Source organism: Alligator sinensis, unplaced genomic scaffold (assembly GCF_000455745.1).
Source record: "Alligator sinensis unplaced genomic scaffold, ASM45574v1 scaffold1200_1, whole genome shotgun sequence".
In the NCBI taxonomy this organism is placed as follows: domain Eukaryota; kingdom Metazoa; phylum Chordata; order Crocodylia; family Alligatoridae; genus Alligator; species Alligator sinensis.
This window is the reverse complement of record NW_005842772.1, coordinates 632,118-652,535: the sequence shown is the minus strand read 5'-3', so window position 1 is coordinate 652,535 and position 20,418 is coordinate 632,118. Positions and strand designations below refer to the sequence as shown.

At 66.6% G+C, this 20,418-nt stretch overlaps 4 protein-coding genes across 4 annotated transcripts in view; 2 read left to right on the top strand and 2 right to left on the bottom strand.

Moving 5' to 3' along the window:
• KIF19 (kinesin family member 19) overlaps positions 1 to 6,110 on the top strand; it is an 11,610-nt gene extending 5,500 nt beyond the window's left edge. The window contains 11 exon segments of the mRNA XM_025216897.1: positions 1 to 139; positions 214 to 388; positions 616 to 814; positions 1,559 to 1,799; positions 2,806 to 2,909; positions 3,106 to 3,245; positions 3,424 to 3,529; positions 3,662 to 3,758; positions 4,342 to 4,751; positions 4,967 to 5,126; positions 5,433 to 6,110. The exon segment at positions 1 to 139 is cut by the window's left edge and continues 6 nt beyond it. Of these exon segments, the coding sequence (XP_025072682.1) occupies positions 1 to 139; positions 214 to 388; positions 616 to 814; positions 1,559 to 1,799; positions 2,806 to 2,909; positions 3,106 to 3,245; positions 3,424 to 3,529; positions 3,662 to 3,758; positions 4,342 to 4,751; positions 4,967 to 5,126; positions 5,433 to 5,575 (1,914 nt within the window). The 3' untranslated portion in view covers positions 5,576 to 6,110.
• Positions 6,111 to 6,513: 403 nt separating this feature from the next.
• BTBD17 (BTB domain containing 17) lies at positions 6,514 to 11,553 on the bottom strand. The gene is made up of 3 exons (XM_025216887.1): positions 9,386 to 11,553; positions 8,278 to 8,554; positions 6,514 to 8,177 (listed from the first exon to the last, which is right to left on the bottom strand). The coding sequence occupies exons 1-3, from the start codon at positions 9,477 to 9,479 to the stop codon at positions 7,097 to 7,099; spliced, it is 1,452 nt and encodes a 483-aa protein (XP_025072672.1). The 5' UTR covers positions 9,480 to 11,553; the 3' UTR covers positions 6,514 to 7,096.
• A 40-nt stretch (positions 11,554 to 11,593) lies between these two features.
• Positions 11,594 to 12,899, bottom strand: LOC112552111 (splicing factor 3A subunit 2-like). The gene is made up of 2 exons (XM_025216885.1): positions 12,874 to 12,899; positions 11,594 to 12,616 (listed from the first exon to the last, which is right to left on the bottom strand). The coding sequence occupies exons 1-2, from the start codon at positions 12,897 to 12,899 to the stop codon at positions 11,626 to 11,628; spliced, it is 1,017 nt and encodes a 338-aa protein (XP_025072670.1). The 3' UTR covers positions 11,594 to 11,625.
• A 184-nt stretch (positions 12,900 to 13,083) lies between these two features.
• On the top strand, positions 13,084 to 14,503 carry GPR142 (G protein-coupled receptor 142). Its single transcript, XM_025216888.1, is given in 3 exon segments — positions 13,084 to 13,346; positions 13,569 to 13,838; positions 13,841 to 14,503. Coding segments are annotated over 3 exon segments (939 nt in total). The 5' UTR covers positions 13,084 to 13,222; the 3' UTR covers positions 14,386 to 14,503.
• Positions 14,504 to 20,418: the final 5,915 nt, after the last annotated feature.

The following is a 20,418-nucleotide window of genomic DNA, read 5'->3' as shown; positions in this document are numbered from 1 at the left end:
CTGCTGAACGTCTCGTACCACATCGCGCAGTACACCAGCATCATCTCCGACCTGCGCCGCGAGATCCAGCGCCTCAAGGGCAAGATTGACCAGCAGGGCTCCCACCCGCCCGACCATGGCAACATCCGCCACATCCAAGGTACGGGGCCTGGCGGTGGTCCTGGGGGTCTGGGGTATGCCCCGGCCCTGACACCCCTCTCTGCCGCCCCGCAGCCGAGGTGCAGCTGCACAGCTCCCAGTGCACGCAGAGGGAGACGGAGCAGCTGCGGGCACAGCTGGTGGGCACCTTCCAGGAGCAGATGGACGTGCGACGCCACCTCCTGATGCTGGACAACGCCTGCACGGAGGTGCAGCTGGAGAGCTCCCGCCATCTGCTCACCGTGGCCGAGTAAGTGGAGATGGAGATGCGCCACTCCATATACCCCAGCCCCAGGGCATCGGTTCGTGCCCAGCTCTGCCTGGGCAGCTGGGGTTTGGCTTGGCTTCTGCATGCCCCGTGGCATGGGGGTGGCGTGCTGCCCTCCCTATGCAGAGCCTTCTGCTGGCGGGGTAGGTGCTGCAGGGGGGGTATAGCCCCAAGCTAATGCCCTCTGTCCTTGGGGTGCGCGGCTGCAGCTGGGAGCAGGAGAAGACACAACGTGCCCAGAAGCGGCGGGGAGAGCGACAGAAGGAGACACGGGGCAAGGACGAGAGCGAGAAGGACTCGGACACAGGGGACGACCAGTCGGACGCGCCCGAGCCGCCTGAGGTGGCCACGGCCCGTGAGGCCATCGCTGCCCTGCTGGGCGAGCAGAAGAAGCTGCACAAGCAGAAGGTGCCCGAGGCCGGGAGGAGAGGGGCTGCCCGGTGCTACGGGGCAGCTGCTTGAGGCCTGCATCTCCAGCCACGGGAGCAGAAGTCGCACACACATGTACACACATGCATACGCACACACAGCCACTGCACATGCACACACACACATACACAGCCACTTCAAGTGTGTGTGCGCACGCACAGAGCTGCTGCATGTGCAGATATGTGCATGTGCGCACAGAGCCACTGCACACACACATGCACACGCACACAGCCACTGCACTTGCACACATGCACCCACATCTACAGCCACTGCATGTGAGCACACACACCCGCTGCATGCAAGTATGCATGCACATGCACATGCGCACACAGTCTCTGCATCTGCACACACACTTGCACATGTGCATACAGCCATTGCACATGTGCGCGCACATCCACTACACACGCACATTTACGCGCGTGCGCGTGCGCGCGCACACACACACACACACACACATGCAGTCACTCCTCATTCAGCAGGGGCATCAGACCCGAGTCAGAAATGACCCAGGGATGGTTGCTGGGGCAGGGTAGGGGGCCCTGGCAGGACTGGGAGGAGGGCAAGCAAGGGGGAGGCAGGGGCTGGGCTGTGGGTGTGGACAGGGGGCACGGGCAGGGGCCGTGGCCAGGGCAGGGGCACGGGCACGGCGTGCCAGAGGCAGCAGGCCAGGCCACGAGGCCCCCCAGCAGTCCGTTGCTTGAGGTGAGCTGGTGCCATGCGCAGGGGGAGCTGGAGCGGCGGCTGCGGGAGCTGCAGCAGCGAGGCCGGCAGCTGAAGGAGGTGCTGCCACGGCCCGTGGGTGCAGAAGAGCAGCGCGAGGCACTGGGGCTGCTGTGCCGCGTGCGCCAGCTGGAGGCAGAGAGCGCAGCCCTGCAATTGCACCGGGACGACGCGGCGCAGCGCTTCGAGCAGCATCGCCGCCTCTGCCACCAGATCATCCGCCAGCAGCGCCAGCTCATCCGTGGTAAGCACCCATCCTGGCACCTCCGGCACCGGTGCAGAGGGGCTGCCGCATGGTGGGGCATGGCCAGGCCCTGTCGTAGCTGTCACGCTGCGATATGAGTTGGCTACGTGATGCCATTAGCATGTCAAGGTGGGATCTGTTCTAACCCTCACGTGATGACATGAGTTGGCCACATGACACTTGGCGTGTTGAGGTGGGATCTGTTCGTGACCATCGTGTCATGACATGGGTTGTCTGTGTGACACATGATGTCTCATGGCATGGGTGCGTCTCAGTGGGATCTATTTGGGACGGTCGTGTCGTGATATGAGATGGCTGTGACACTTGGCGTGTCATGGTGTGTTCCAGCAGGATCCATTTGGGACAAGCCTATCCTTGGCATGTCTCAGTATGGTGTCGGCATGTTCCAGCAGGATTGTCTGTGCCGGCCATGTCATGACACGCATTGTCCACGTGACACTTGGTGTGCTGTGGGCTTGTCTCTACTTGGGACACGCGATTAAAATGTGGCAGTGTCCAGATGCCCTGGCATCTGTGTCTGTCCTACTGTGTCACAACCAGGTGAACCTTTGTCACCGCACACGGCTGTCATGGCACAGGGTCCATGTCATGACACGATCCTCCCAGGGTGCCCGCAATGAGGCTAGGTTCCAATGCGACATCCGGCCGTGATCTCACAGCCCGTGTCGCAGTGTGCTGTCATGACACGGGGAGGCCCCATCCCGACTCGGTCCTGTGGTGCCAGGCTGTGCCAGCATGTTACGGCTTACATCAGCATGTCATGGTGCCATGACATCACACCACAATGCAGTGACATCACATCATGGCACCGGGCAGGGCACAAACCCACCTAGATGGTGCTATGGGGGGGAAGGGGGGGCAGCAGGAGCCGGGGCGAGCCTGGCCTGGCACAACCCCATGCCCCAGGCACTGCCCCAAGGGCTGTGTGCCAGCAGAGCTCCCAGGGCAGCTCCGTGGGCCTGTGACCCCCACGCTGTCCTGGCAGAGTACCACCTGTCGGTGCCGCGGCACCTGGAAGAACTGTACGAGATCTACCTGCGGGAGCTGGAGGAGGGCGGCCTGGACCGCGTGGCCAGCAAGACCCTCAAGGTACCTGTGGCAGCAGGGGGGCTTTCCACTCACGTGCCCGGGACTGCCCGGGAGGGGCAGGGGCTCCATGTGGGCACAGGGGGGCTCCAGCTGCAGCCCGTCCCTGGGCTGGGACAGCCTTGCGTGGCGGGGGGCTGTCCAGCTCCCAAAGCACCTGGGCTGGGCTTACCCCCAGCAGGACACGTCTCTGCCCAAGCTCCCCCAGCTCCCGGCGGGCGACGGCGCGCTGGACTCGGACCAGGAGAGCGTGAGGACACTGGGCTCGGAGCCCCCAGCACCGCCGCCGCGGGATTCCCGCAGGAGCACCCTGCCCCCGTTGGTTGGCGAGGCAGAGAGGTAGGGGCTTCATGATGAGGTGCAGGGGGGGACCTGGCCACGGGGCTTCATCCACGGGGCTTGGCCCATCCATATCACTGGAGCCAGAGAGCCACAGCAGTGAGTCCAAGGCACTGCTGGGGGCTGCTAGCACCTTTGAGCTCTGCACGCGTGTGTGCGCCCATGTTTCCCTCGCCAGTGACCCAGCCCAGATGTTCAAGGCCAGCCCGCGGGCACAGCTGCTCAAGAGCTCGGCCGTGCAGACGCCACCCCCCATCCACGTCAACGGCCTAGTGACCCAGGAGGTGAGCACGGCCGCAGGAGCTGGGTGGCACCTAGGGCCAGGACTCCTGGACCTGGCTGGGAGCATCCACAGTCCATGCGGGCTGCCTCCACCATGCCACTGGGCACACCCCCCCCTGTGTCTCTGCCCTCAGTGCCCGCCCCGGGACAGCCTGGTGAGCCTGGGCAGCCAACGCACCTCCTCCCCGGATAGCGGCGAGCTCTGCACCGACTTCGCCCTTGCGCACAGAGGTACTGCCTGCCCCAGCAGGGCCTGGGCACCCAGGGGAACGGGGTGAGGGCCAAACTAGGGTTCCCAGGGGGGCTGGGTGCAATCAAGGCCCCATGCACCTGCAAGAGATGCTGCCACACCTGTCGGCCACACGCATGTGGATGCACACAGTTGCTGCAGCGTCGCCAGTGGACACGTGAGCATGCATACGCCCCAGCGTGCACACGTGCCCTAGCACCTGCTGCTCTGTGCAGGTCACGGCCACACTCAGCAGCTGCTGTGATATCATCGCACGTGTGCATGTGCTGTCATGTGCAAGTACACCTTTGCACACTTGTTCACATGCATTGCTGCCCTGGCAGGCATGCATGGCTGCCTCTCATGAACACAGGGTATGCAGTGCCTGTGCTCTCCTGCCCTGCTGAGGCGCCCCTGCCCCTACCACGAGGCAGCTGCCCAGGGCATTAGGATCATGCCAGGAGCATTGGGGTTTGCAGTCTCCAGTGGGTCCAGGAGGGTCTCTGGGCTCATGTCCAGATCTGGCATCCCCTCCCAGCAGGGGAGAACCCATGCCTGCCCCCCTTACCCCCATGTCCCCGGCAGCAGAGCGCAAGGAGATCCTGAGTGGCACCAAGAGCATCGCGGTAAAGGCTGCCCGGCGCCGCTCCCGGGCCCTGGAGTGCGACCGCCTGCCCCTGCTGGAGCCGGCCAAGGAGCCCAGCAGCCTGTCGCTGCACTCGCTGAGCGAGAGCGAGGACCCCCTGTCCCCCGCCACCCCCCTGGGCTGCCGAGCACCAAGCCCCGGCCTGCCACACGCCGCCAGCGAGGACAACCTGTCCAGCAGCACTGGGGAGGCGGGCTCGAGGGCTGGTGGCACGCTCCCCAACCGCTCGCCCGGGCCCTGGCTCCGGGCGCACAAGAAGGGCAGCAAGAAGCTGGACAGGCGGGAGGAGTCACTGGATGCCAGGCGGAGGAGGCGGCGGTCCCGGTCTTTCGAGGTCACCGGCCACGGGGTATGTGTGACTTAGGCACAGTGCCCGCTCCTGGCAGAGTTGGCCCCAGTGCCCGTGGCTGGGGGAGGGGGGGGTTGAATAAGAGGTGGCAGGGATGCTCTTGTGCATGCTGGTATAAGAGTGCCCGTGGCCTGGTCCGGGACCCTGGTACTGCGCTGGGTGCAAGGGTGGAGGTGCTGGAGCCACCTGCTGTGATGCATCATGCCCTCCCACAGCTCTCCGGCCTGAAGAGCAATGTGCCACGTTGCAGACCACTGGAAAGTAGCTCCGAGCACCGGCTGCTGGGAGGCAGCCAGCTGGCACCGCCCGCCCGGGCGCCCAGCAAAGCCCCGCTGCACCTGGCCAAGGTGCGGCTGCCCCAGAGCCAGCCCCCAGGTGAGCGGCGGGGGGCATCAGGCATGCGCCACTGGGCATTGGTGCCTGGTCCGGGTCCAGGGGCAAGGAGTCAGGTCCATGTGGGCTGGGTGCATGCGCATGGCGCTGGGCAGAGGGACTTTCCCTCCCTGGCGGGGCTGTGGCAGAGGCCGCAAGGACCCTGCTGCAGCCGCTAGCTGCATTGCACCTTCCCTGGCCCAGGTGCCCTGTCCTCTGCCCCGCCACGTGCCAGGGAGGGGAGAGGCCTGGGTTCTGGAGCAGAGCAGAGCTCCCGCTTCTCAGTGCTCCTGCTGTCTGCTCCCCCAGGTCCCGAGGACTCGCCTGCACTCCCCCTGGCCCTGCCCCACCCCGGCGGCTTGAAGAAAGGCCCCACCACCAGCCAGCGCCCCCGGCCTGGCTACACCGCGGTGAACGCTGGCAGCAAGGACGGCCGGAGCCGCAGATACTGAGGGGCTGAGCCCAGCTGGAACGGCCCAGGTTTCGCTGCCCCGCAGCGCTGGGAAACTCGGGGTCACCCCCCTGCTGTGGGGGCCGTGCCGGGCCTGGGGCACCCGGGGAGGACAGGGGTTGAAATCAGGCTCTCCTGGACTGGGGAATCCTGCCTGCCAAGGGGTCACAGGACCCGTGGCATTTGGGGTGTCTGCAGACTCCCACCCCGTTGACGGGTGCCCCGGGGGGCTTCTGCATTTCCAAGCAGCTGCTCTGGCCATGACTCACGTTGCCAAACTCCTGGCTGGACCGGGGCCCAATCCTGGCCCTTTTGCAGCCGGCTGGAGCTGTGGTGCCCAGGATTGGGGGCCCCCGGAGGCTTACCGATAGGCCCAGGCCGGGGCAGGGCGCAGGGCACGGAGGCAGCACCGCGGTTTGCGTTGCTCGGTCAGGCTGCATTAAACACCGTGGCCGAGAGCCCAGGATGGCACCTCGCTGTTTTGTCCTTTGCGGGGGGCGGGTAGGGGTCAATGCCAAGGCTGTGGGGGGCAAAGAGATGGAGTCTGTCCCCCTGCTGTGCCGCCGCCTTGCTCTGCAGCCCTGGGCATGTCACTTAGCCCTGCTGGCTCCCTGGGGCTGGGGGTTTGGGGAGGCTGCCAACACACCTACCTCCTCCCAGCTAGCTGGGGTCTGTGCCCAAAGCCGTGGGGGTGCGTGGCAGGCGTGCGCGGCAGCAGGCGACACATGGTGCGCGCCCGCAGACATGCCCCAGCTGCTTTACCCGAGCCGGGCTCCTGCCAGCAGTGCAGACACGGCAGCCGGGAGCCCAGCAGGGCCTGGCACCGGCACACGGCTCTGGGCTCGTGGCTCTCTGGCCAGCTGGCCAACATGCCCGGCTTTCGGGAGGGAGCAAAACACCCCCCACCCAAGAAGGCACCAGCACCGCGGAGGACACGTTTCCTGCTTTTTATTCGGGAGCTCAGGGCAGCCGAGGCTCTCCGGGGCCCCGGGGCCGTAACAAGCTGCCGTGGGTGGCTGTGGTCAGCACCGGGAGTCTGGCTGGCAGGGGCGGCTAGTGTCACCGTGCCAGGGCTTGGGGCAGATGGGCACCCCCGCAGCGCCCCGGGCTGCCGTCACCGGTGCTAACACACCCAGCGGGCACACACCTGCCGGGCAGGATGGATGCCCCACCTGGATCCCAGCCTCCAGCACAGGGAATGGGTGCTCCTAGCACCTGCCGGCCACGGCTGGACCCAGGAGCTGGGACCGCAGTCACGGGAGGTCAGCCAAGGCGAAGCCAACCCGCGCGGCTGCCCAGCTCGGACAGGGGTCACGGTTAGAAGGGGCTCGGGCATCGGGGGCAGCTGGGTGCGGGGCTTCTTCCTCTGCCCATATTCCCCACTCCCTGCCCCCCGAGAGCCTGGGGGCCGGGTCACAGGCACCGTCCCAGAGACTATCTCGAATGCACATCTATCTAGAAGGGAAAAGCCCCGGGAATTACCCCCTGCCCCAAATCCGGAGCATGGGGCCCGTCCACCCGGCTACTTCTTGACCTTGATGAGGGAGTGGTAGACGGGCTTGACCACGATGTGGAGGTGCAGCGCGTTGTCGATGAGGTACTCGGAGGCACGCTTCTGCAGGTCGGCATGGGCCAGGAAGTCGGGCACCTCGTCCGTGCTCTGGTGGAAGCTGTAGGCGTGCCTGACGAAGACGCGGCCCTGCTGCCGCACGCCCACCAGCACCGTCTTCTGGAAGCTGACGCCGGCGAAGTCGGAGCTGGACATGGCCGGCGTGATCACCAGGCGGGGACGCCCGTCCTCCAGCCGGGCTGCGGGCAGCGCCCCAGACACGGCGTCGGCGTACACGGGCCGCAGGCTGACGGGCAGCCAGCGCGGGGAGAAGAGCACGTTCCAGGTGACCCGCTTGCCGGCGTCGTGGCTGCTGGGGCCCAGCTGGGTCTGGAAGCTGGTGCTGCGGTCATCCCGCGCCGGGTTGTTGATGACCCAGGGCGAGCCCCAGGCGGGCGCCAGGTAGTTGCGGGGCAGGAACATGCTGCAGTTGACGTCGAAGTACTTGGCGAAGTGCAGCGGGGAGGCGGCGTGGAACTGGAAGGCCTGGAAGAGCAGGTCCTGCACGGCGGCGCGGTGCCGCAGCATGGCGGGCGACTGCGTCTGCAGCTGGAAGAGGTGGCTGGGCGCGATCATGGGGTAGCGGATGGCGCGCAGGGCCCGCTCGGCCACTCGGGCCTCGGGCTGCCGGCGGGCCAGCCACGCCTCCACGGCACCGTACAGCTCCAGCTCGTTGTGCAGCACCAGGTCGGAGCGCTCCAGCAGCAGCAGCAGCAGCTCGGCGCTCACCGTGGCCCACTCGGCGCTGCCCAGCACGGCCAACATGTTCCAGGCCAGGAACTGCAGGCAGCTCTCCTGCAGCCCCGCGTCGCCCACGCGCGTGGCGTAGTGGTACCAGCCCACCACGTGGCCCTGGCTCGACTCGCTGGCCAGGTGGCTCCGCATGTACTCGGCCACGCCGCGCTGCAGGCTCGCCACGCCATACTTGCTGGCCAGCCGGTGCAGCGGGATGGCCTGGTGCAGCTGCAACGACACCTCCCCGCAGTACAGGTACCTGCGGGCCACGGGCCGGCGTGTCAGGTGACTGCGAGCACCCGCCACTGCCCCCCCTCAGGGCTCTGAGCATCCCCTGCTGCCCCCCGCCAGCCCCGGACCTGATGAACTTGTCGAAGAGGGCGGCGCTGTCGGGGGGCTCGTCCAGCGTGAGGTCGGAGCGGTTGTGCAGGAGCCCGTCGAGCACGTCGCTCTGCAAGGCCAGCAGCAGCTGGTGCGCGTGGAAGACCTGGACCTCGTCGCTGCCGGCCGGGCGCACCCCCAGCACAGTGTCACTGCCATTGCCCTGCTGCAGCAGCCCCTGCAGCCGCTGCAGCAGCGCCGGTGCGTGGTTGATGGTGGCCGCCGCGGTGTCTGCCCCGAGCTCCGCGCGCTGGGCTGCGGGGCAAGAGCAGAGCCGATGGGGCGTCTGCCAGGACAGGGCAGGGCAATGGGCGCATGGGGCATCTCAGTATGGGGATCGTGGCCCCGTGGGCAGGGAGGGTCAGTGGAGATGAGGCGGGTACGTGGCCTGGCTCGAGCTACGCCCCTGGGCTTTGGTGCCAGCTGTAGGGCGAGCTGGGAGCACCAGGGCAGGAATGGTGCAGGCCTTTCTCGGTGTCTTCCCGGGGACCTCAGCCTCCTGCCCAGCCCCAGCGCGCACAGCTCCAGGCACGGCACGGCCTCGCCAGCTCCCTGAATGGGACCCGCGGTGGAGCCAAGTCTCGCTTCTCGCCTCCTCCGGCCGCTGCGGGGGCTGAAAGCCCAGCCTGTTCTTGCAGGGCCCCCTCCCGCTGCAGCCGAGACAAAGGGAAAATCGGAAGGACAAACCCCCCCTCTGCCCGCTCCAGCCTTGAGGACGGAGGACTTGGTTGGCAGAGCAAGCGCCCAGCACACAACTTCCAGCCGGCGACCGCTTCTTGCAGCCGCGGAGCATGGACTGCGTTGGGCCCGGGACTAGGAGCATCCCCGTGCAAGCAGGCAGGGTGCTCCCCGGTGCCCCTGGCACTCCGGGTGAGTCTGGCTTGCCAGGGCACCTCTCTGGGTGTGAGCTGGGTTTGCCGCCGGGATTGCCCGCCCGGCAAGATGCTCCAGCCAAACTCAGCAGAAAGTTGCAGGGTCCGGGCGCATCCAGACGAGCTGCAGCAGACGATGCCACACCAGACCGCGGCATGACTTGGTGCCAGGAGCCTGCTGACCCTGCCTGGGGGAGCCCGGGGGCACCCTTACCTGCGTGCACGGTGAGCAAGAGCAGCAGAACAGCGGCACCGCAGCAGCGCCAGCACCAGGGAGCACCAGGCCAGCCCCCCGGCATCCTGGCCATGGCAGGGCGGCGACGGGGGACTGGGAGCGACGGAGCCGGCGGGCCCCTTTATGCCAGGCCCCGACCCTCCCAGCCGGGCTCCCGGCTCCGCGCCATTGATTGGTGGAAACTGACAACAGCCGTTGCCACGGGAACGGTTCAGAGGGTGCATTGATTTCTTCCCGGCTTTGTGGCACTCTCGCACCCGCCGGCGCATCGGCCCGGGGACGTCCGGACCCCCCTGCGCCCGCTCCGGCGCCCCTTCTGCAGGGGCCTCGGCTCCGTCCTTCTCCGACCTCGGCCGGGGGCAGCGTGGGGGTCGGCCTCTCCCGTGCATTCCCCTATGCGGGGTCTCCATGCACTGCCAGCTTGCTCGCACGCCACTCTTCTTGCTCTGCCAGGCTTGCACTAGCACATAGGGCCGCTGCAAACCATCTGCCTGGTGCCCTGGAGGGTATTGCAGCCCCAAAGGGCCGCCACCGGGGCCAGAAACTCCCCCTGCCGTGGGTCAGGGCCCCCACGCACACTGCCGTCGCCAGCCAAGTCCAGGTCTGCTTTGCAGCCCGCTAGCCTGGGCGGCTGGGGTGGGTGGATTCGGGCCCGTCAGCGGTGCTGTCGGGGCACTGGAGCACCGTGCTTTGCTCCACGTCCCTGCAGCCAGCGGGGTCGTGGCCTCTGGTGATCCCCAAACCAGGCGGCCGGGTGCCCCCTTCTCCGCGCCGGCCCATCTGTGCAGGGTGCAGGGAGGGAGCATGCTGATCTGGGGATCTGCCCCGTGCCCACCACGGCAGGGCAGACCGGGATCCTGCAGGGGCACGGCCACGGCCGGGGAAGGGGGGTGAAGGGGAGCTGCCGTGTCTGTCCCCCTATCCCACCCCAGGCGCTGCCGGGGCGGGCACGGTGACCTTCAGCGGGCACCGTGCCCGGTATCGAGTAGCTGTCGGGGCTGACGGGATTCGAGTTGGCAGCCGCTGGCTCGGGGCTGGGTGGGCGCGGGGCCTCCCCCCGCTGTCAGCCTGCCAGCTGTTTCTGGGGATCGGTAACAGGAGTTAATGGCATCCTGGCCCGGCTAGTGCAGCCCCCCCGGCACGGAGCAGGGACAATGGCCTCGCTGGCCCAGATTCCCCCGGCGCCGGCCAAGAGCTCCCCCCATTCCCAGGCTGGGAGCTCAGGCTGCACCACCGGGCCGCGGCCCTGCCCCTGCCTGTCCTTGTGACCCCCCAGCATCCATCCACCTGTGCAGAGCTGGCTCGGGGCCGGGGCGAGGGGGGCTGCCATGCTCCACCCCAAGCCAGCTGCATTTACAGCCAAGGGCATCCGAGACCCCGGGGCTGGGAGTCACGTGTGGGCGTTGCAAGCAGGGCCCAGGGCGCCAGAGCAGTGTCACATGAAGAGGCCGCCGGGCTGCAGCAAGGAGGGACAGGGCAGCAGGAAGGAGGAGGTCTGGGCTCTGCCACAGCCTCCCTGGGTGCCCCTGGGTGAGTCACTTTGCCCAGCATGGGCAGGGTGGTGAGGAGCTGGGCACTAGCAGGGTATCCGGGGTCTCCATCTCGGCCAAGGGCCTGAAGCCTGCAGAGTTGCAATACCAGCTGCCAGTCACCCGGAAACCATTGCTGCAAGCAGCAGCGCCTGCCAGAGTCTGCCGGGAGCCTGAGCCCGCTGCTGCGGGCAGCGGTGAGTGGGCAGGGCTGGCCAGGGACCCCTGCTCCCCCCCAGGCTGCAGCTCCCACGCAGAGCTGGGACCCTTCCCCCAGTGCGGGGCGAGCAGGCACATCCAGGGCACGCAGCCGCTGCTTGAGGCTCTCAGTGCCCCTCCAAAGGCTCTCAGGGCTGCTGGATGCCTGCCCTGCTCTGCCCCAGGAGACGGGGGTGCAGGGCTGGCGCCTACGTCGGGGGTTTCGGCACCCCGTGCACCAGTGTTTGGGATCCGGTGGGGTCTAGACCCTGGGGTCCAGATCTGGGGCACCCGGGCACCAGCAAACGTTGCCCACCTGGGATGCTGGGCCAAGGGGGGCATCCCCAAAGTCAGCCCGCCCTGCTGATGCTGCTACCTCTCAGGTCCAGCTGGGGACTGGCTCCAGCTTACCCCATGGCCCAGCCCCGACATGGTTAATGGCTCCGGCGCCAGCTGGGCTGCGTGGCTGCCCGCTTCCTTGATGTGCTGAGCTCAGGCCACGCTGACCCCAGCCCTTCCAGATGGCTGCCTGCTCGCACGAGCGCACTGCCCGCGCACTATCTGCGCCGGAGCTCCCCGCACGCTCGGGTGAGCAAACAGCCCGGGCGGGGCTTCCTGCATCGCCGGGGGACGCCCGCCCCAGCCCGCTAATGGCTCAGCCCCGCATCTGCCCACGGCTGATTTAACCGCCTGCCTGGAAAACAACAGCTTGCCGGGGCCGGCATGAGGGCAGAGTGCCGGGGGGGCGTCCGTAGGGGGATGAGACCAGCTGCCACCCCACGGCTGTGCAAAGGCCGGAGGGGCCCGGAGGGGCAGAAGCGGAGGCAGGAGACGGCATGCCCCAGGCCAGGGGTGCAGACCCCCACCAGGCCCCCACCCTCTTGACCGGGGCCTGCTGTGCCCGGCACTGCAGAGCCCAGCGCCAGCCTGGCCTGTTCCCAGGAGCTGGGTGAGCACAGGGACAAGAGCACAGCCCCGGCCCCCTTGCAAAGGCTCCTGGCTGTGGGCCCGACTGGCTCGGATCGGGGCTGGTGGGGCAAATCCGGGGCTCAGGAGCAGCGGGGAGAGGCTGGCGAGAGCCGTGCTGGGGTGTGAGTCCAGGGCCGGGTGCTGGGACCCAGAGCTGAGTGCCGTGGCAGGGAGGAGACCCCGAGCAGGCTCGTGGTACGACCGTGGGGCTCCCGCATGCCCGAGCTGGGGCAGAGTAGATGCCTTGTGGCCATAAATCTCCAGGGCTGCTGGTTGCCTTCCCTTGCGCTGCCCCGGGAAGCCAGTGTGGGCCAAACCGAGCCAAGTGCAGGAGGCATCTGCACCGGAGCCAGGGGGTGGCCGGGGACACGGAGCTGGGAGGTCCTGGCTGCCCCGGGGTCTTGGTGCTGCATGTCGGGGGCACTGACACCAACAGCCAGGCCTCCCCTGTCTCCCCCCAGCTCTCAGCAGCTGGCCAGGCCTTCGGTGGAGCTCCTCTCCCCTGCCCGGCCCCCTTCAGCCGGCCCTCCCCCGGCTGGGCTGGGCTGGGCTGGTTGCTCTGCACAGCCCACACCTGCCCAGGGACCAGGCACGAGGCGCTGGCTCCGGCTCCGTGACGCAGGGAGGCCCCCGCTGGCTCCGGCTCCGTGACGCAGGGAGGCAGTGGGACCGGTGAGCCTGAGGGGACCCTAGTAAGAGCCCCCGCAAGCAGGGGACCTGGGGCGGGGGCTACGGGATCCACTGGGCTGGGGTGCCCGGCTGTCCCCGTACCTCTCTCTGCCTGCCTGGGTGTCCATCCAGCCGTCCTTCCAGCCCTCCATCCACCCTGGGACTTACCTGTCTGTCTACCCGAGCCCACATACACCCTCCTTCCGCTTCTCGATGCCCATCTGCCAGCGTCTGTCTGTGCCCTCATACGCCCTTTATCCATCCCCTCGTCTGTCTGTCCCCACATGCAGCCTCTGTCCACTCCCCCCTTTCTGTCCAGCTGTCCCTGTGTGCACCCTCTCCCTATGTGCTGCGGCTCCCACACACCCACCCTGTCTCGGGCCCATGCCAGCAGCCCGTGCCCCCGTCCTGGGCTCTGACTCCACTCCGTCCCCAGCGCCACGGCTGCTCCATGCTGCTCCAGGATGGCTCCTGGCCCAACAGCACCACGCCAGCGGGCGAGGAGCGGTCTCCTTGTGTGGTGGGCATCGTCCCCATCGTGTACTACAGCATCCTGCTGGCCCTGGGGCTGCCAGGTAGGTGGGATGGGGGCTAGGGGGTCTCCGCACACTGGCACAGCCCTTGCTGCCTGCTTGGAGCCGGCTCGGAGCACCCCGCTCCCAGCCCCGGCTCTGTGCCCAGCCCAATGCACCCCGCATGAGGCTGGCAGCCCCCAGCCCCTTGCAAGGACCGGCTCGGGGGCTGAGGTTGCCCCAAGGGCAGCAGCACCTTCCCATCTGGCTCTGCTTTGCCCCCAGCCAACGTCCTGACGGCAGCTGCCCTGTCCCGCCTGGCCGCCCGCACCAAGAAGTCGTCCTACTGGCACCTGCTGGCGCTGACGGCTTCGGACATCCTGGCCCAGGTGCTCATCGTCTTCGTGGGCTTCATCCTGCAGACGAGCATCCTGGGCCGGGCGGTGCCGGCGGCTGCGGTGCACGCCGTCACTGCGCTGGAGTTCGCGGCCAGCCACGCCTCCGTCTGGGTGGCCGTGCTGCTGGCCGTGGACCGCTACGTGGCCCTGTGCCACCCGCGCGGGCCACCGGCGTCCCCTTCTACTGGTGGTTGGACGTGTGGCGCGACGCCGACCCGCCCACTGCCCTGGACCGGGCACTCAAGTGGCTGCACTGCGTGGCCATTTACTTCCTGCCCTGCGGCATCTTCCTGGCCACCAACTCGGCCATCACGTGCCAGCTGCGGCGGGCACCGGGGCCACGCCGGGGCCGGGACCGGGCCAGTGCCCTCCTGCTGGCGGTCACCAGCGTCTTCGCCTTGCTATGGGCGCCACGCACAGCCGTCATGCTGTGCCACCTCTACGTGGCCTCTGTGCGCCGCGACTGGCGGGTGCACCTGGCACTGGACGTGGCCAACATGGTGGCCATGCTCAACACGGCCCTCAATGGCCTGCTCTACTGCTGCGTCAGCCGCACTTTCCGCCGCGCCGTGGCCGAGGTGCTGCGCTCCTCCCGGCCCCTCTGTGCCGCCGGCCATGCTTCCCGGCAGCGGGCCCAGCAGGGGGGCTCCCCGCCACCCCCCACACTCAAGACGCTGGGTTTGCTGCGTGGCACGCCCCTGTGAGACCACAGCCAGACCACAGCCATGGCCTGGGACCGCCTGGGGCAGCGTGGACTGCGCATGGCAGCAGGGGGTCTGGCTGGGGGTCAGCAGCCGGGGACGGCTGGAGCGTGGCTGGGGTAGGGGTGGACCCCAGGCCTGGAAGCCTTCAAGAGACACCCGTGATAGGCATGTAGGCACATGGCCACGTGCCGGCAGCGCCTGTCCTGCCCCCAATAAACCCCGGTTCCTGGCCAGACAAGCTCTCCAGCCTTGTTCTTTGCACGCAAGCCAGGAGCAGCTGCCGCACGGGTCCCAGATGCCACCGATGCAGGGGGCCACAGCTCTGCTCTCTCCACCCAAGGATGCAGCAGGGCTGGGATTTCTCCTGCCTGGTGCCCGGCTTGCTGATCTCCCCGGCTGCCACGGGGCGGCAGGAGAGGGACGGCTACGGCACCACCAGGCCGGGAACCAGGCAGAGCCGTGCCCGCCAGGCCCCCACCCCTCCTTGCAGGGGACGGTCCTGCAGACCGTGTTGCACCCCAGAAGGAGCTGCATCATTTCCCGGATGGAAATCCTGCTTCCTCCCATGCTCCGTCCCCGCTTGGCGTTGCAGCCAGGCAGGAGCCGGCCTGTTCGCCACCCACCTGAGCCTCCCCAGCACTGTGCAGGCTCCGGGGGCAGGGAGCAGAGCCCCGAGGGGCTGCAGCCGCAGCCAGCTGGCCACAGGCGCTCAGCGCCCAGCGAGGCAGCTGTGGGCTCCAGCCCAAGCCACAGCTGGACAAAGGGCCCTGTATCCCAGGCTGTTTTCCCAAGCAGGCGGGGGCACCGCGCCGGCCGCAGCCCTGCCTGGCGGGCCAGGGGGTAAACTTAGCAGTGGCCAGAGGGCTGGCAGCCCCTCGCATCTGCTTCTTAAGGGGGGAAAGGGCTTGGGGTGCCGTGTAGGGGGGTGGTTGCTGTGGGGGCTGGTGCTGCGATGGGGGTAGGGGGCAGTTTGGTCGGGTTTGGCTGGTGCCTGCCCCCAGTGTAGGGGGGGGGTTGCTGTGGGGGCTGGTGCTGCGAGGGGGGTGGGGGGCAGTTTGGTCGGGTTTGGCTGCTGCCTGCCCCCAGTTCACAAGCTGCCAAGACCCCCACCCTCAGCAGCCCCTGTGCTGTTAAGTTGCTGCCTCAGTTTCCCCTTCTGCACCAGGGGGTGCCCTGCCGCCAGCAGAAGAAGGGCCGTGCCTGGGGCATATAACGGGGAGAGCTCATTAGCCCCAGCCCGTGGCGCTTCCTTCAGTCCACACGTGGGTGCCCACCCTGGCCAGCTCTCCACTGGGCTATGGTGACTCCTATCCCCCTGGTATCAGGGCACCCCACAGTCTGCAGCATATCATCCCTGTAGAGCCACAGCTGGGGGGGGGGGGGGGGGGGCTAAGTGATGTAACCAAGGCCCCCGTAGGCTGTCTGTAGCAGAGAACAAAGCACAGCAGGGTCTCCAGCAGCCCAGGGGCTTCCCCCCGTGCCCCGAGGGAAGCTGAAGCACAGGACCCAGGTGCCCTTGCTAGGCGCCCATCCTTGTACTCTGCTCTGGAGTGGGAGAGATGACCTGGAGAGGCGGACGTCACTGTCAGTGCCCATTTCGGGGAGCCCTGGTGAGCCCACGTGGTGACAGGGCTGTTTCCTCTGGGGCACAGTGCTGCGGGGGTGGCTGAGGTGCCTTTTGAGCCCCTGCCCCCTCCCTGCAGCTCAGCCGGCCACGCCAGGCGCTCTGCCCCACTTACTAATTCCTCCGTAAGGTCCTTAGCATAATCCCCCGGTCCAGACCAGGCCTCCTGCACTAATGCCCCGTAACCCGCGTGTCTCGGCCCTGGCACCCGCTCGCAACCACGAGCCGCTGTACCCATCGTCTCCCAGTCTGCCACTGGTGTAGTAGGAACCAGCAGCACACTTATACGATGGGGAGCTCCCTACTTGAGAGCACGGAGGTGGAAAGGGATCTTGGTGTCATTATTGACTCCAAGATAAACATGGGCCGACAATGCGAGGTCATGGTTGGCAGGGCTAACCGGACCTTGTCGTGCATCCACAGGTGCATCTCGAGTAGAGCCAGGGAGGTGATCCTCCCCCTCTATGCGACGCTGGTCAGGCCGCAGCTGGAGTATTGTGTCCAGTTCTGTGCGCCCCATTTCAGGAGGGATGTGGACAACATGGAGAGGGTCCAGAGGAGGGCCACCCGCATGATCCGGGGACAACAGGGCAGACCCTACAGTGAGAGACTGCGGGACTTGAACCTATTCAGCCTCCACAAGAGAAGGCTGAGGGGGGACCTGGTGACCGTCTATAAACTCACTAGGGGGAACCAGAAGGGTTTGGGGGAGACGCTGTTTCCCCTAGCCCCTGCTGGCATAACAAGGAATAATGGGCACAAGTTGATGGAGAGGAGGTACAGATTGGACATCCGGAAAAACTACTTCACAGTTAGGGCGGCTAGGAGCTGGAACCAACTTCCAAGGGAGGTGGTGCTGGCCCCTACCCTGGGGATCTTTAAGAAGAGGCTGGATACTTACCTGGCTGGACTCATTTGAGTCCCGTTTTTGTTTTTAGGGTGAGTGGTTTTGTTTGTGTTTTTGGGTTGTTCTCCCGCCCTGGCGGGGGGGCGGGCTAGAAGATCTATTAGGTCCCTTCCGACCCTGAAACTATGAAACTATGAAACTATGGTGCCACCGGTGCCTTTGCTAGGGTGGGACACCTGTGTCCAGGCTGGCTGCGGCGGCTGGGGTGGCAGCGCCAGCTCTGCTACCCTGCTCCCATGCACTGGCTGGGGCTGGCTGCACTGGTGCCAGCAGCCACCCAAGTCCCCTGGGGTCACCAGACAGGCTGGCAGCCCCATGGGGCTTTGCTCCATGGGGGCAAGGTCCCCGGCTGGACCTGGAGCAGCAGAGCCAGGCCCACGGTCAGGTATCGAAGTCCTGCCTGCCCTGGGCACCAGCTCCTCCTAGGCCTTCCTGGCACCAGGCAAAGCCTGGCATCCCAGCCAGGACAAGCCCCATGCAAAGCCAGGCCTTGGGGTCCCGAGCTGGGGGCACCAAGTAATACCAGGTGCTTCCCCAGACCCGGCCTCACCTCAATGCCGTGTGCTCCAGGCTTGCCAACCACAGCAGCAGACTGTGCCGAAAAACACGCACCACACTGGGGTAGACCCCGAGACCGTGCAGCACCTCAGGAGACTCAAGGCAGCGGATGAAGCCAGCTTCAGCCCACGAAAGCTTGTGCTATACATGTATCTCACCTGTAACGTCCCAATCTGCCCTGCCTTAGACTCAAGGCACCTTTGATCGACTCCAGGCTCCCCTCGGAAAATGCCAGCTCCAAGCTTTCCCTCTGGTTTTGACTCGAGGAAAGTGCCAGGAGGACTCAGCATGCAACTGGTAGCATGTTTTAAACACTGCTCGTGCCTGCTGGACGTCTCAGGGTTCATCTCGTGCACGCTGTTCGCACACCTCGCAGTGCCGGCGTGGCAGGACGTGGTGTGGTGTGGCACCCCAAGCACTCTTGGAAGAGGCTCGTGCACCCCCAGCTGCCAGGGGCTGAGGATCACTGTGCTAAGGCCGAGGCTCCGAGCTGCGAGGGAGCTCCGACAGCAGCCTGGAAATGGCTGGGACTGTGGCCTGGAAACGAGCCAGCGTCTCCCATTTTGCAGCTAAGCGGAGCCTGACGACACGGCAGAGCAGAGCCAGGGCCAGCAATCCCCACGCTTGAAGGGAACGGCGCAACTTCCCCGACAAGCAGGTGAGTGAGGCTCTGCATACACAGAATTGCTCCTCCCATGATCCCACACCCTCTGCCACTGACTTCCCATGTGGCCTTGGCCACGTCACTTTGCTTCCACCTTCCCCTCCCTAGACCGGGCATGGGTTGCGGCGGTATCTTGCCCCTCTAGGCAGCGGGGCCTTTGCGGTGGTTGGTGGTTGCTGCAATGCAAATATTTGCTCCTAATGAGGACTGTGATTTTTGCTGGCTTTCTGGGTTGTATTTTTAATTCGTACGGGGGGGGGAAAACAGAGCATCTGCAAAACACCCAGCAAGAGCCCGGGCCCTGGGCAGCACCAGCTCCTGCAGGATCGGTGCCAACGCTGGAAGCTGTAGCCCTGAGAGGCCCAGAGACGCCTCCCCTTCATTTCCAGGCCAAATCTTGCAGCTTCCCGGGCAAGGTGAGCCTTTCTGCCAGCTTCACACAGACAAAGGGATTGTTCCCACAACAATGGAGCCCGGAGCCAAGCCAGAAACAGGCCGTGCTAGGTGCCCCGAGGGGTGGGTTTAGAGCAGGGGGACCAGTCTTTTCTGTCCTCCTGCCAAGAGGTGGGAAGGGGTGGGGGGGTGTATTTCTTATCCGGCCCAGGCCTCGCACGGATTTTCCTTGTCACATCAAATAACACAGGAGCACCGAGGGGTCCGGTTTTGCACGCTGCAACTGGCTGGAGATGGGAGACCGTGGAGATCTTGGCCTTTTAGGGCTCGGGAGAAGCAGAGCGGGCACGGAGGAGCCCATGGGCAGCGGGAAGCCGGCAGGGTGGGCAGCAGCCTGCGAAGGGGGCTGCAGCCGCGGGAGGAGCGGGCAATGGGCCCCGTGTCAGGTGAAGCCCTGAGTCAGCCTCTGAGAAAATAAACCAGCTCCGGGCTCCGGAAGGAAACCGTGGAGGAAGTTGTGTGGCCTGGCCTCTCACACTCGCCAGGTCCGGGTGATGGGTCAGCACTTTGTGCCGGCAGCGGAGGGAGGGGGCAGGCGCCGGAGGGGGGTTTTTGGCTCCCAAAGCCCCTCAGCTGCCCCCAGGGGCTGCGGGCAGGGCTGGGAACACCGGCGCCTGTCGCTGCTGGATCTCGCCATCCAGCCCAAATTCCCCAGTGTGATCAATCAATCCATCGATGGACAGCAGTGCCGCGGCCGGCTGGGCCCTGCCCGGTGGCTGTAGCATGCAAACACCCTGCCTCTGCACCTTGCAACACCCCCAGCCCACATGGGGAAACTGAGGTGAGGGGGGAAATCCTGGGCTGCATTCGTGCACGTGTGTGTGCATCTGTGTGCGTGCATGTGTGTGCGCACACCTGGGAGCCTCCCTGCAGCCCGGCTCCCACTGCCCCTCCTGGCTTGGGCACTGTGGCCTTTGCAGCTCTGCTTAAAAGCAAAACGGTGTCAAGAAAGACTGCGGTGGGGGCGGCGCCGTGGCCGGAAACCCAACACAATGCCGGAGATTAGGGGATGGCACGGGGTCTGGCTGCACAACCAGGCTCAGGGGAACGGATTATGGGGGGGCAGTGGGTGTCGCTCCATTTTAACCCTTGCCCGGCCCCGCTGCCCCCAGCTCTGCCCTCCCCTTCCCCTGGAGCTGCCCGGGTTTTGTTTCACGCCGAGGGCTGATCTTTTCCCCGCGTGCCTCTCCGAGCAGCTCACGCTCCCGAAATAGTCATGCCAGGCCAGGACAGAGGCTCTGGGTCCTCTGGCGAGTGCCCAGATCACAGCCTTGCTGGGCCCCCAGGCCTGGCGCCGCAGGCTGCCGGGTCCCCTGGGTGGTGGCGGCCTCCCGGGAGCCTGCCAGTCCCATCCCCGGGGCGGAACAGGCCTGGCCAAACCTGTCCGGCCTGTCTGGAAACGGGGACAGACCTGCCCCTGCCCCCAACCCTGCAGGAGAGGCTGTGGAAGGGGCCCCGCCACACCAGGGCCAGGGCTGGCTCCTGGAGCACGTCCGCCCCGCTCCCGCCTGGGGTAGGGTCTGCAGAGGGAGACGCTCAGGAGCGTGGAGGGACGAGCTGGGCTGAGACCTGGCAACTCGCCGCACTCGTAGACCCTACAGAAAGGGACGAGCCAGGCAGCGCCCGTGTCTCGCCCAGGCGGGTCCTCAGCCCGGGGTGCAGCACGGCGGGGACACCCAGCGCAGCCCCTCGGGACCCCAGGTTAGGATGATGACCTGTACCCCCCACAGCTGCTCCCTCCGTCTTCCTAACAGTCGGGGGGGGCGAGACAAAGAGCGGGGGCTGCAGCGCGGGCGCAGCCGCTTCCTTTGCAAACACTTCACCCCC

What these genes read in the sequence shown, in the direction of transcription:
- BTBD17 (XM_025216887.1), bottom strand. Translation starts at nt 9,479, where the DNA reads ATGGCCAGGATGCCGGGGGGCTGGCCTGGTGCTCCCTGGTGCTGGCGC. An exon ending in CTTGCTCACCGTGCACGCAG is followed by an intron (nt 8,555 to 9,385) that starts GTAAGGGTGCCC and finishes CTTGCCCCGCAG; the next exon opens with CCCAGCGCGCGGAGCTCGGG. An exon ending in CTCTTCGACAAGTTCATCAG is followed by an intron (nt 8,178 to 8,277) that starts GTCCGGGGCTGG and finishes CGTGGCCCGCAG; the next exon opens with GTACCTGTACTGCGGGGAGG.
- LOC112552111 (XM_025216885.1), bottom strand. Translation starts at nt 12,899, where the DNA reads ATGGACACCCAGGCAGGCAGAGAGAG. An exon ending in ACCCAGGCAGGCAGAGAGAG is followed by an intron (nt 12,617 to 12,873) that starts GTACGGGGACAG and finishes GGCCGGCTGAAG; the next exon opens with GGGGCCGGGCAGGGGAGAGG.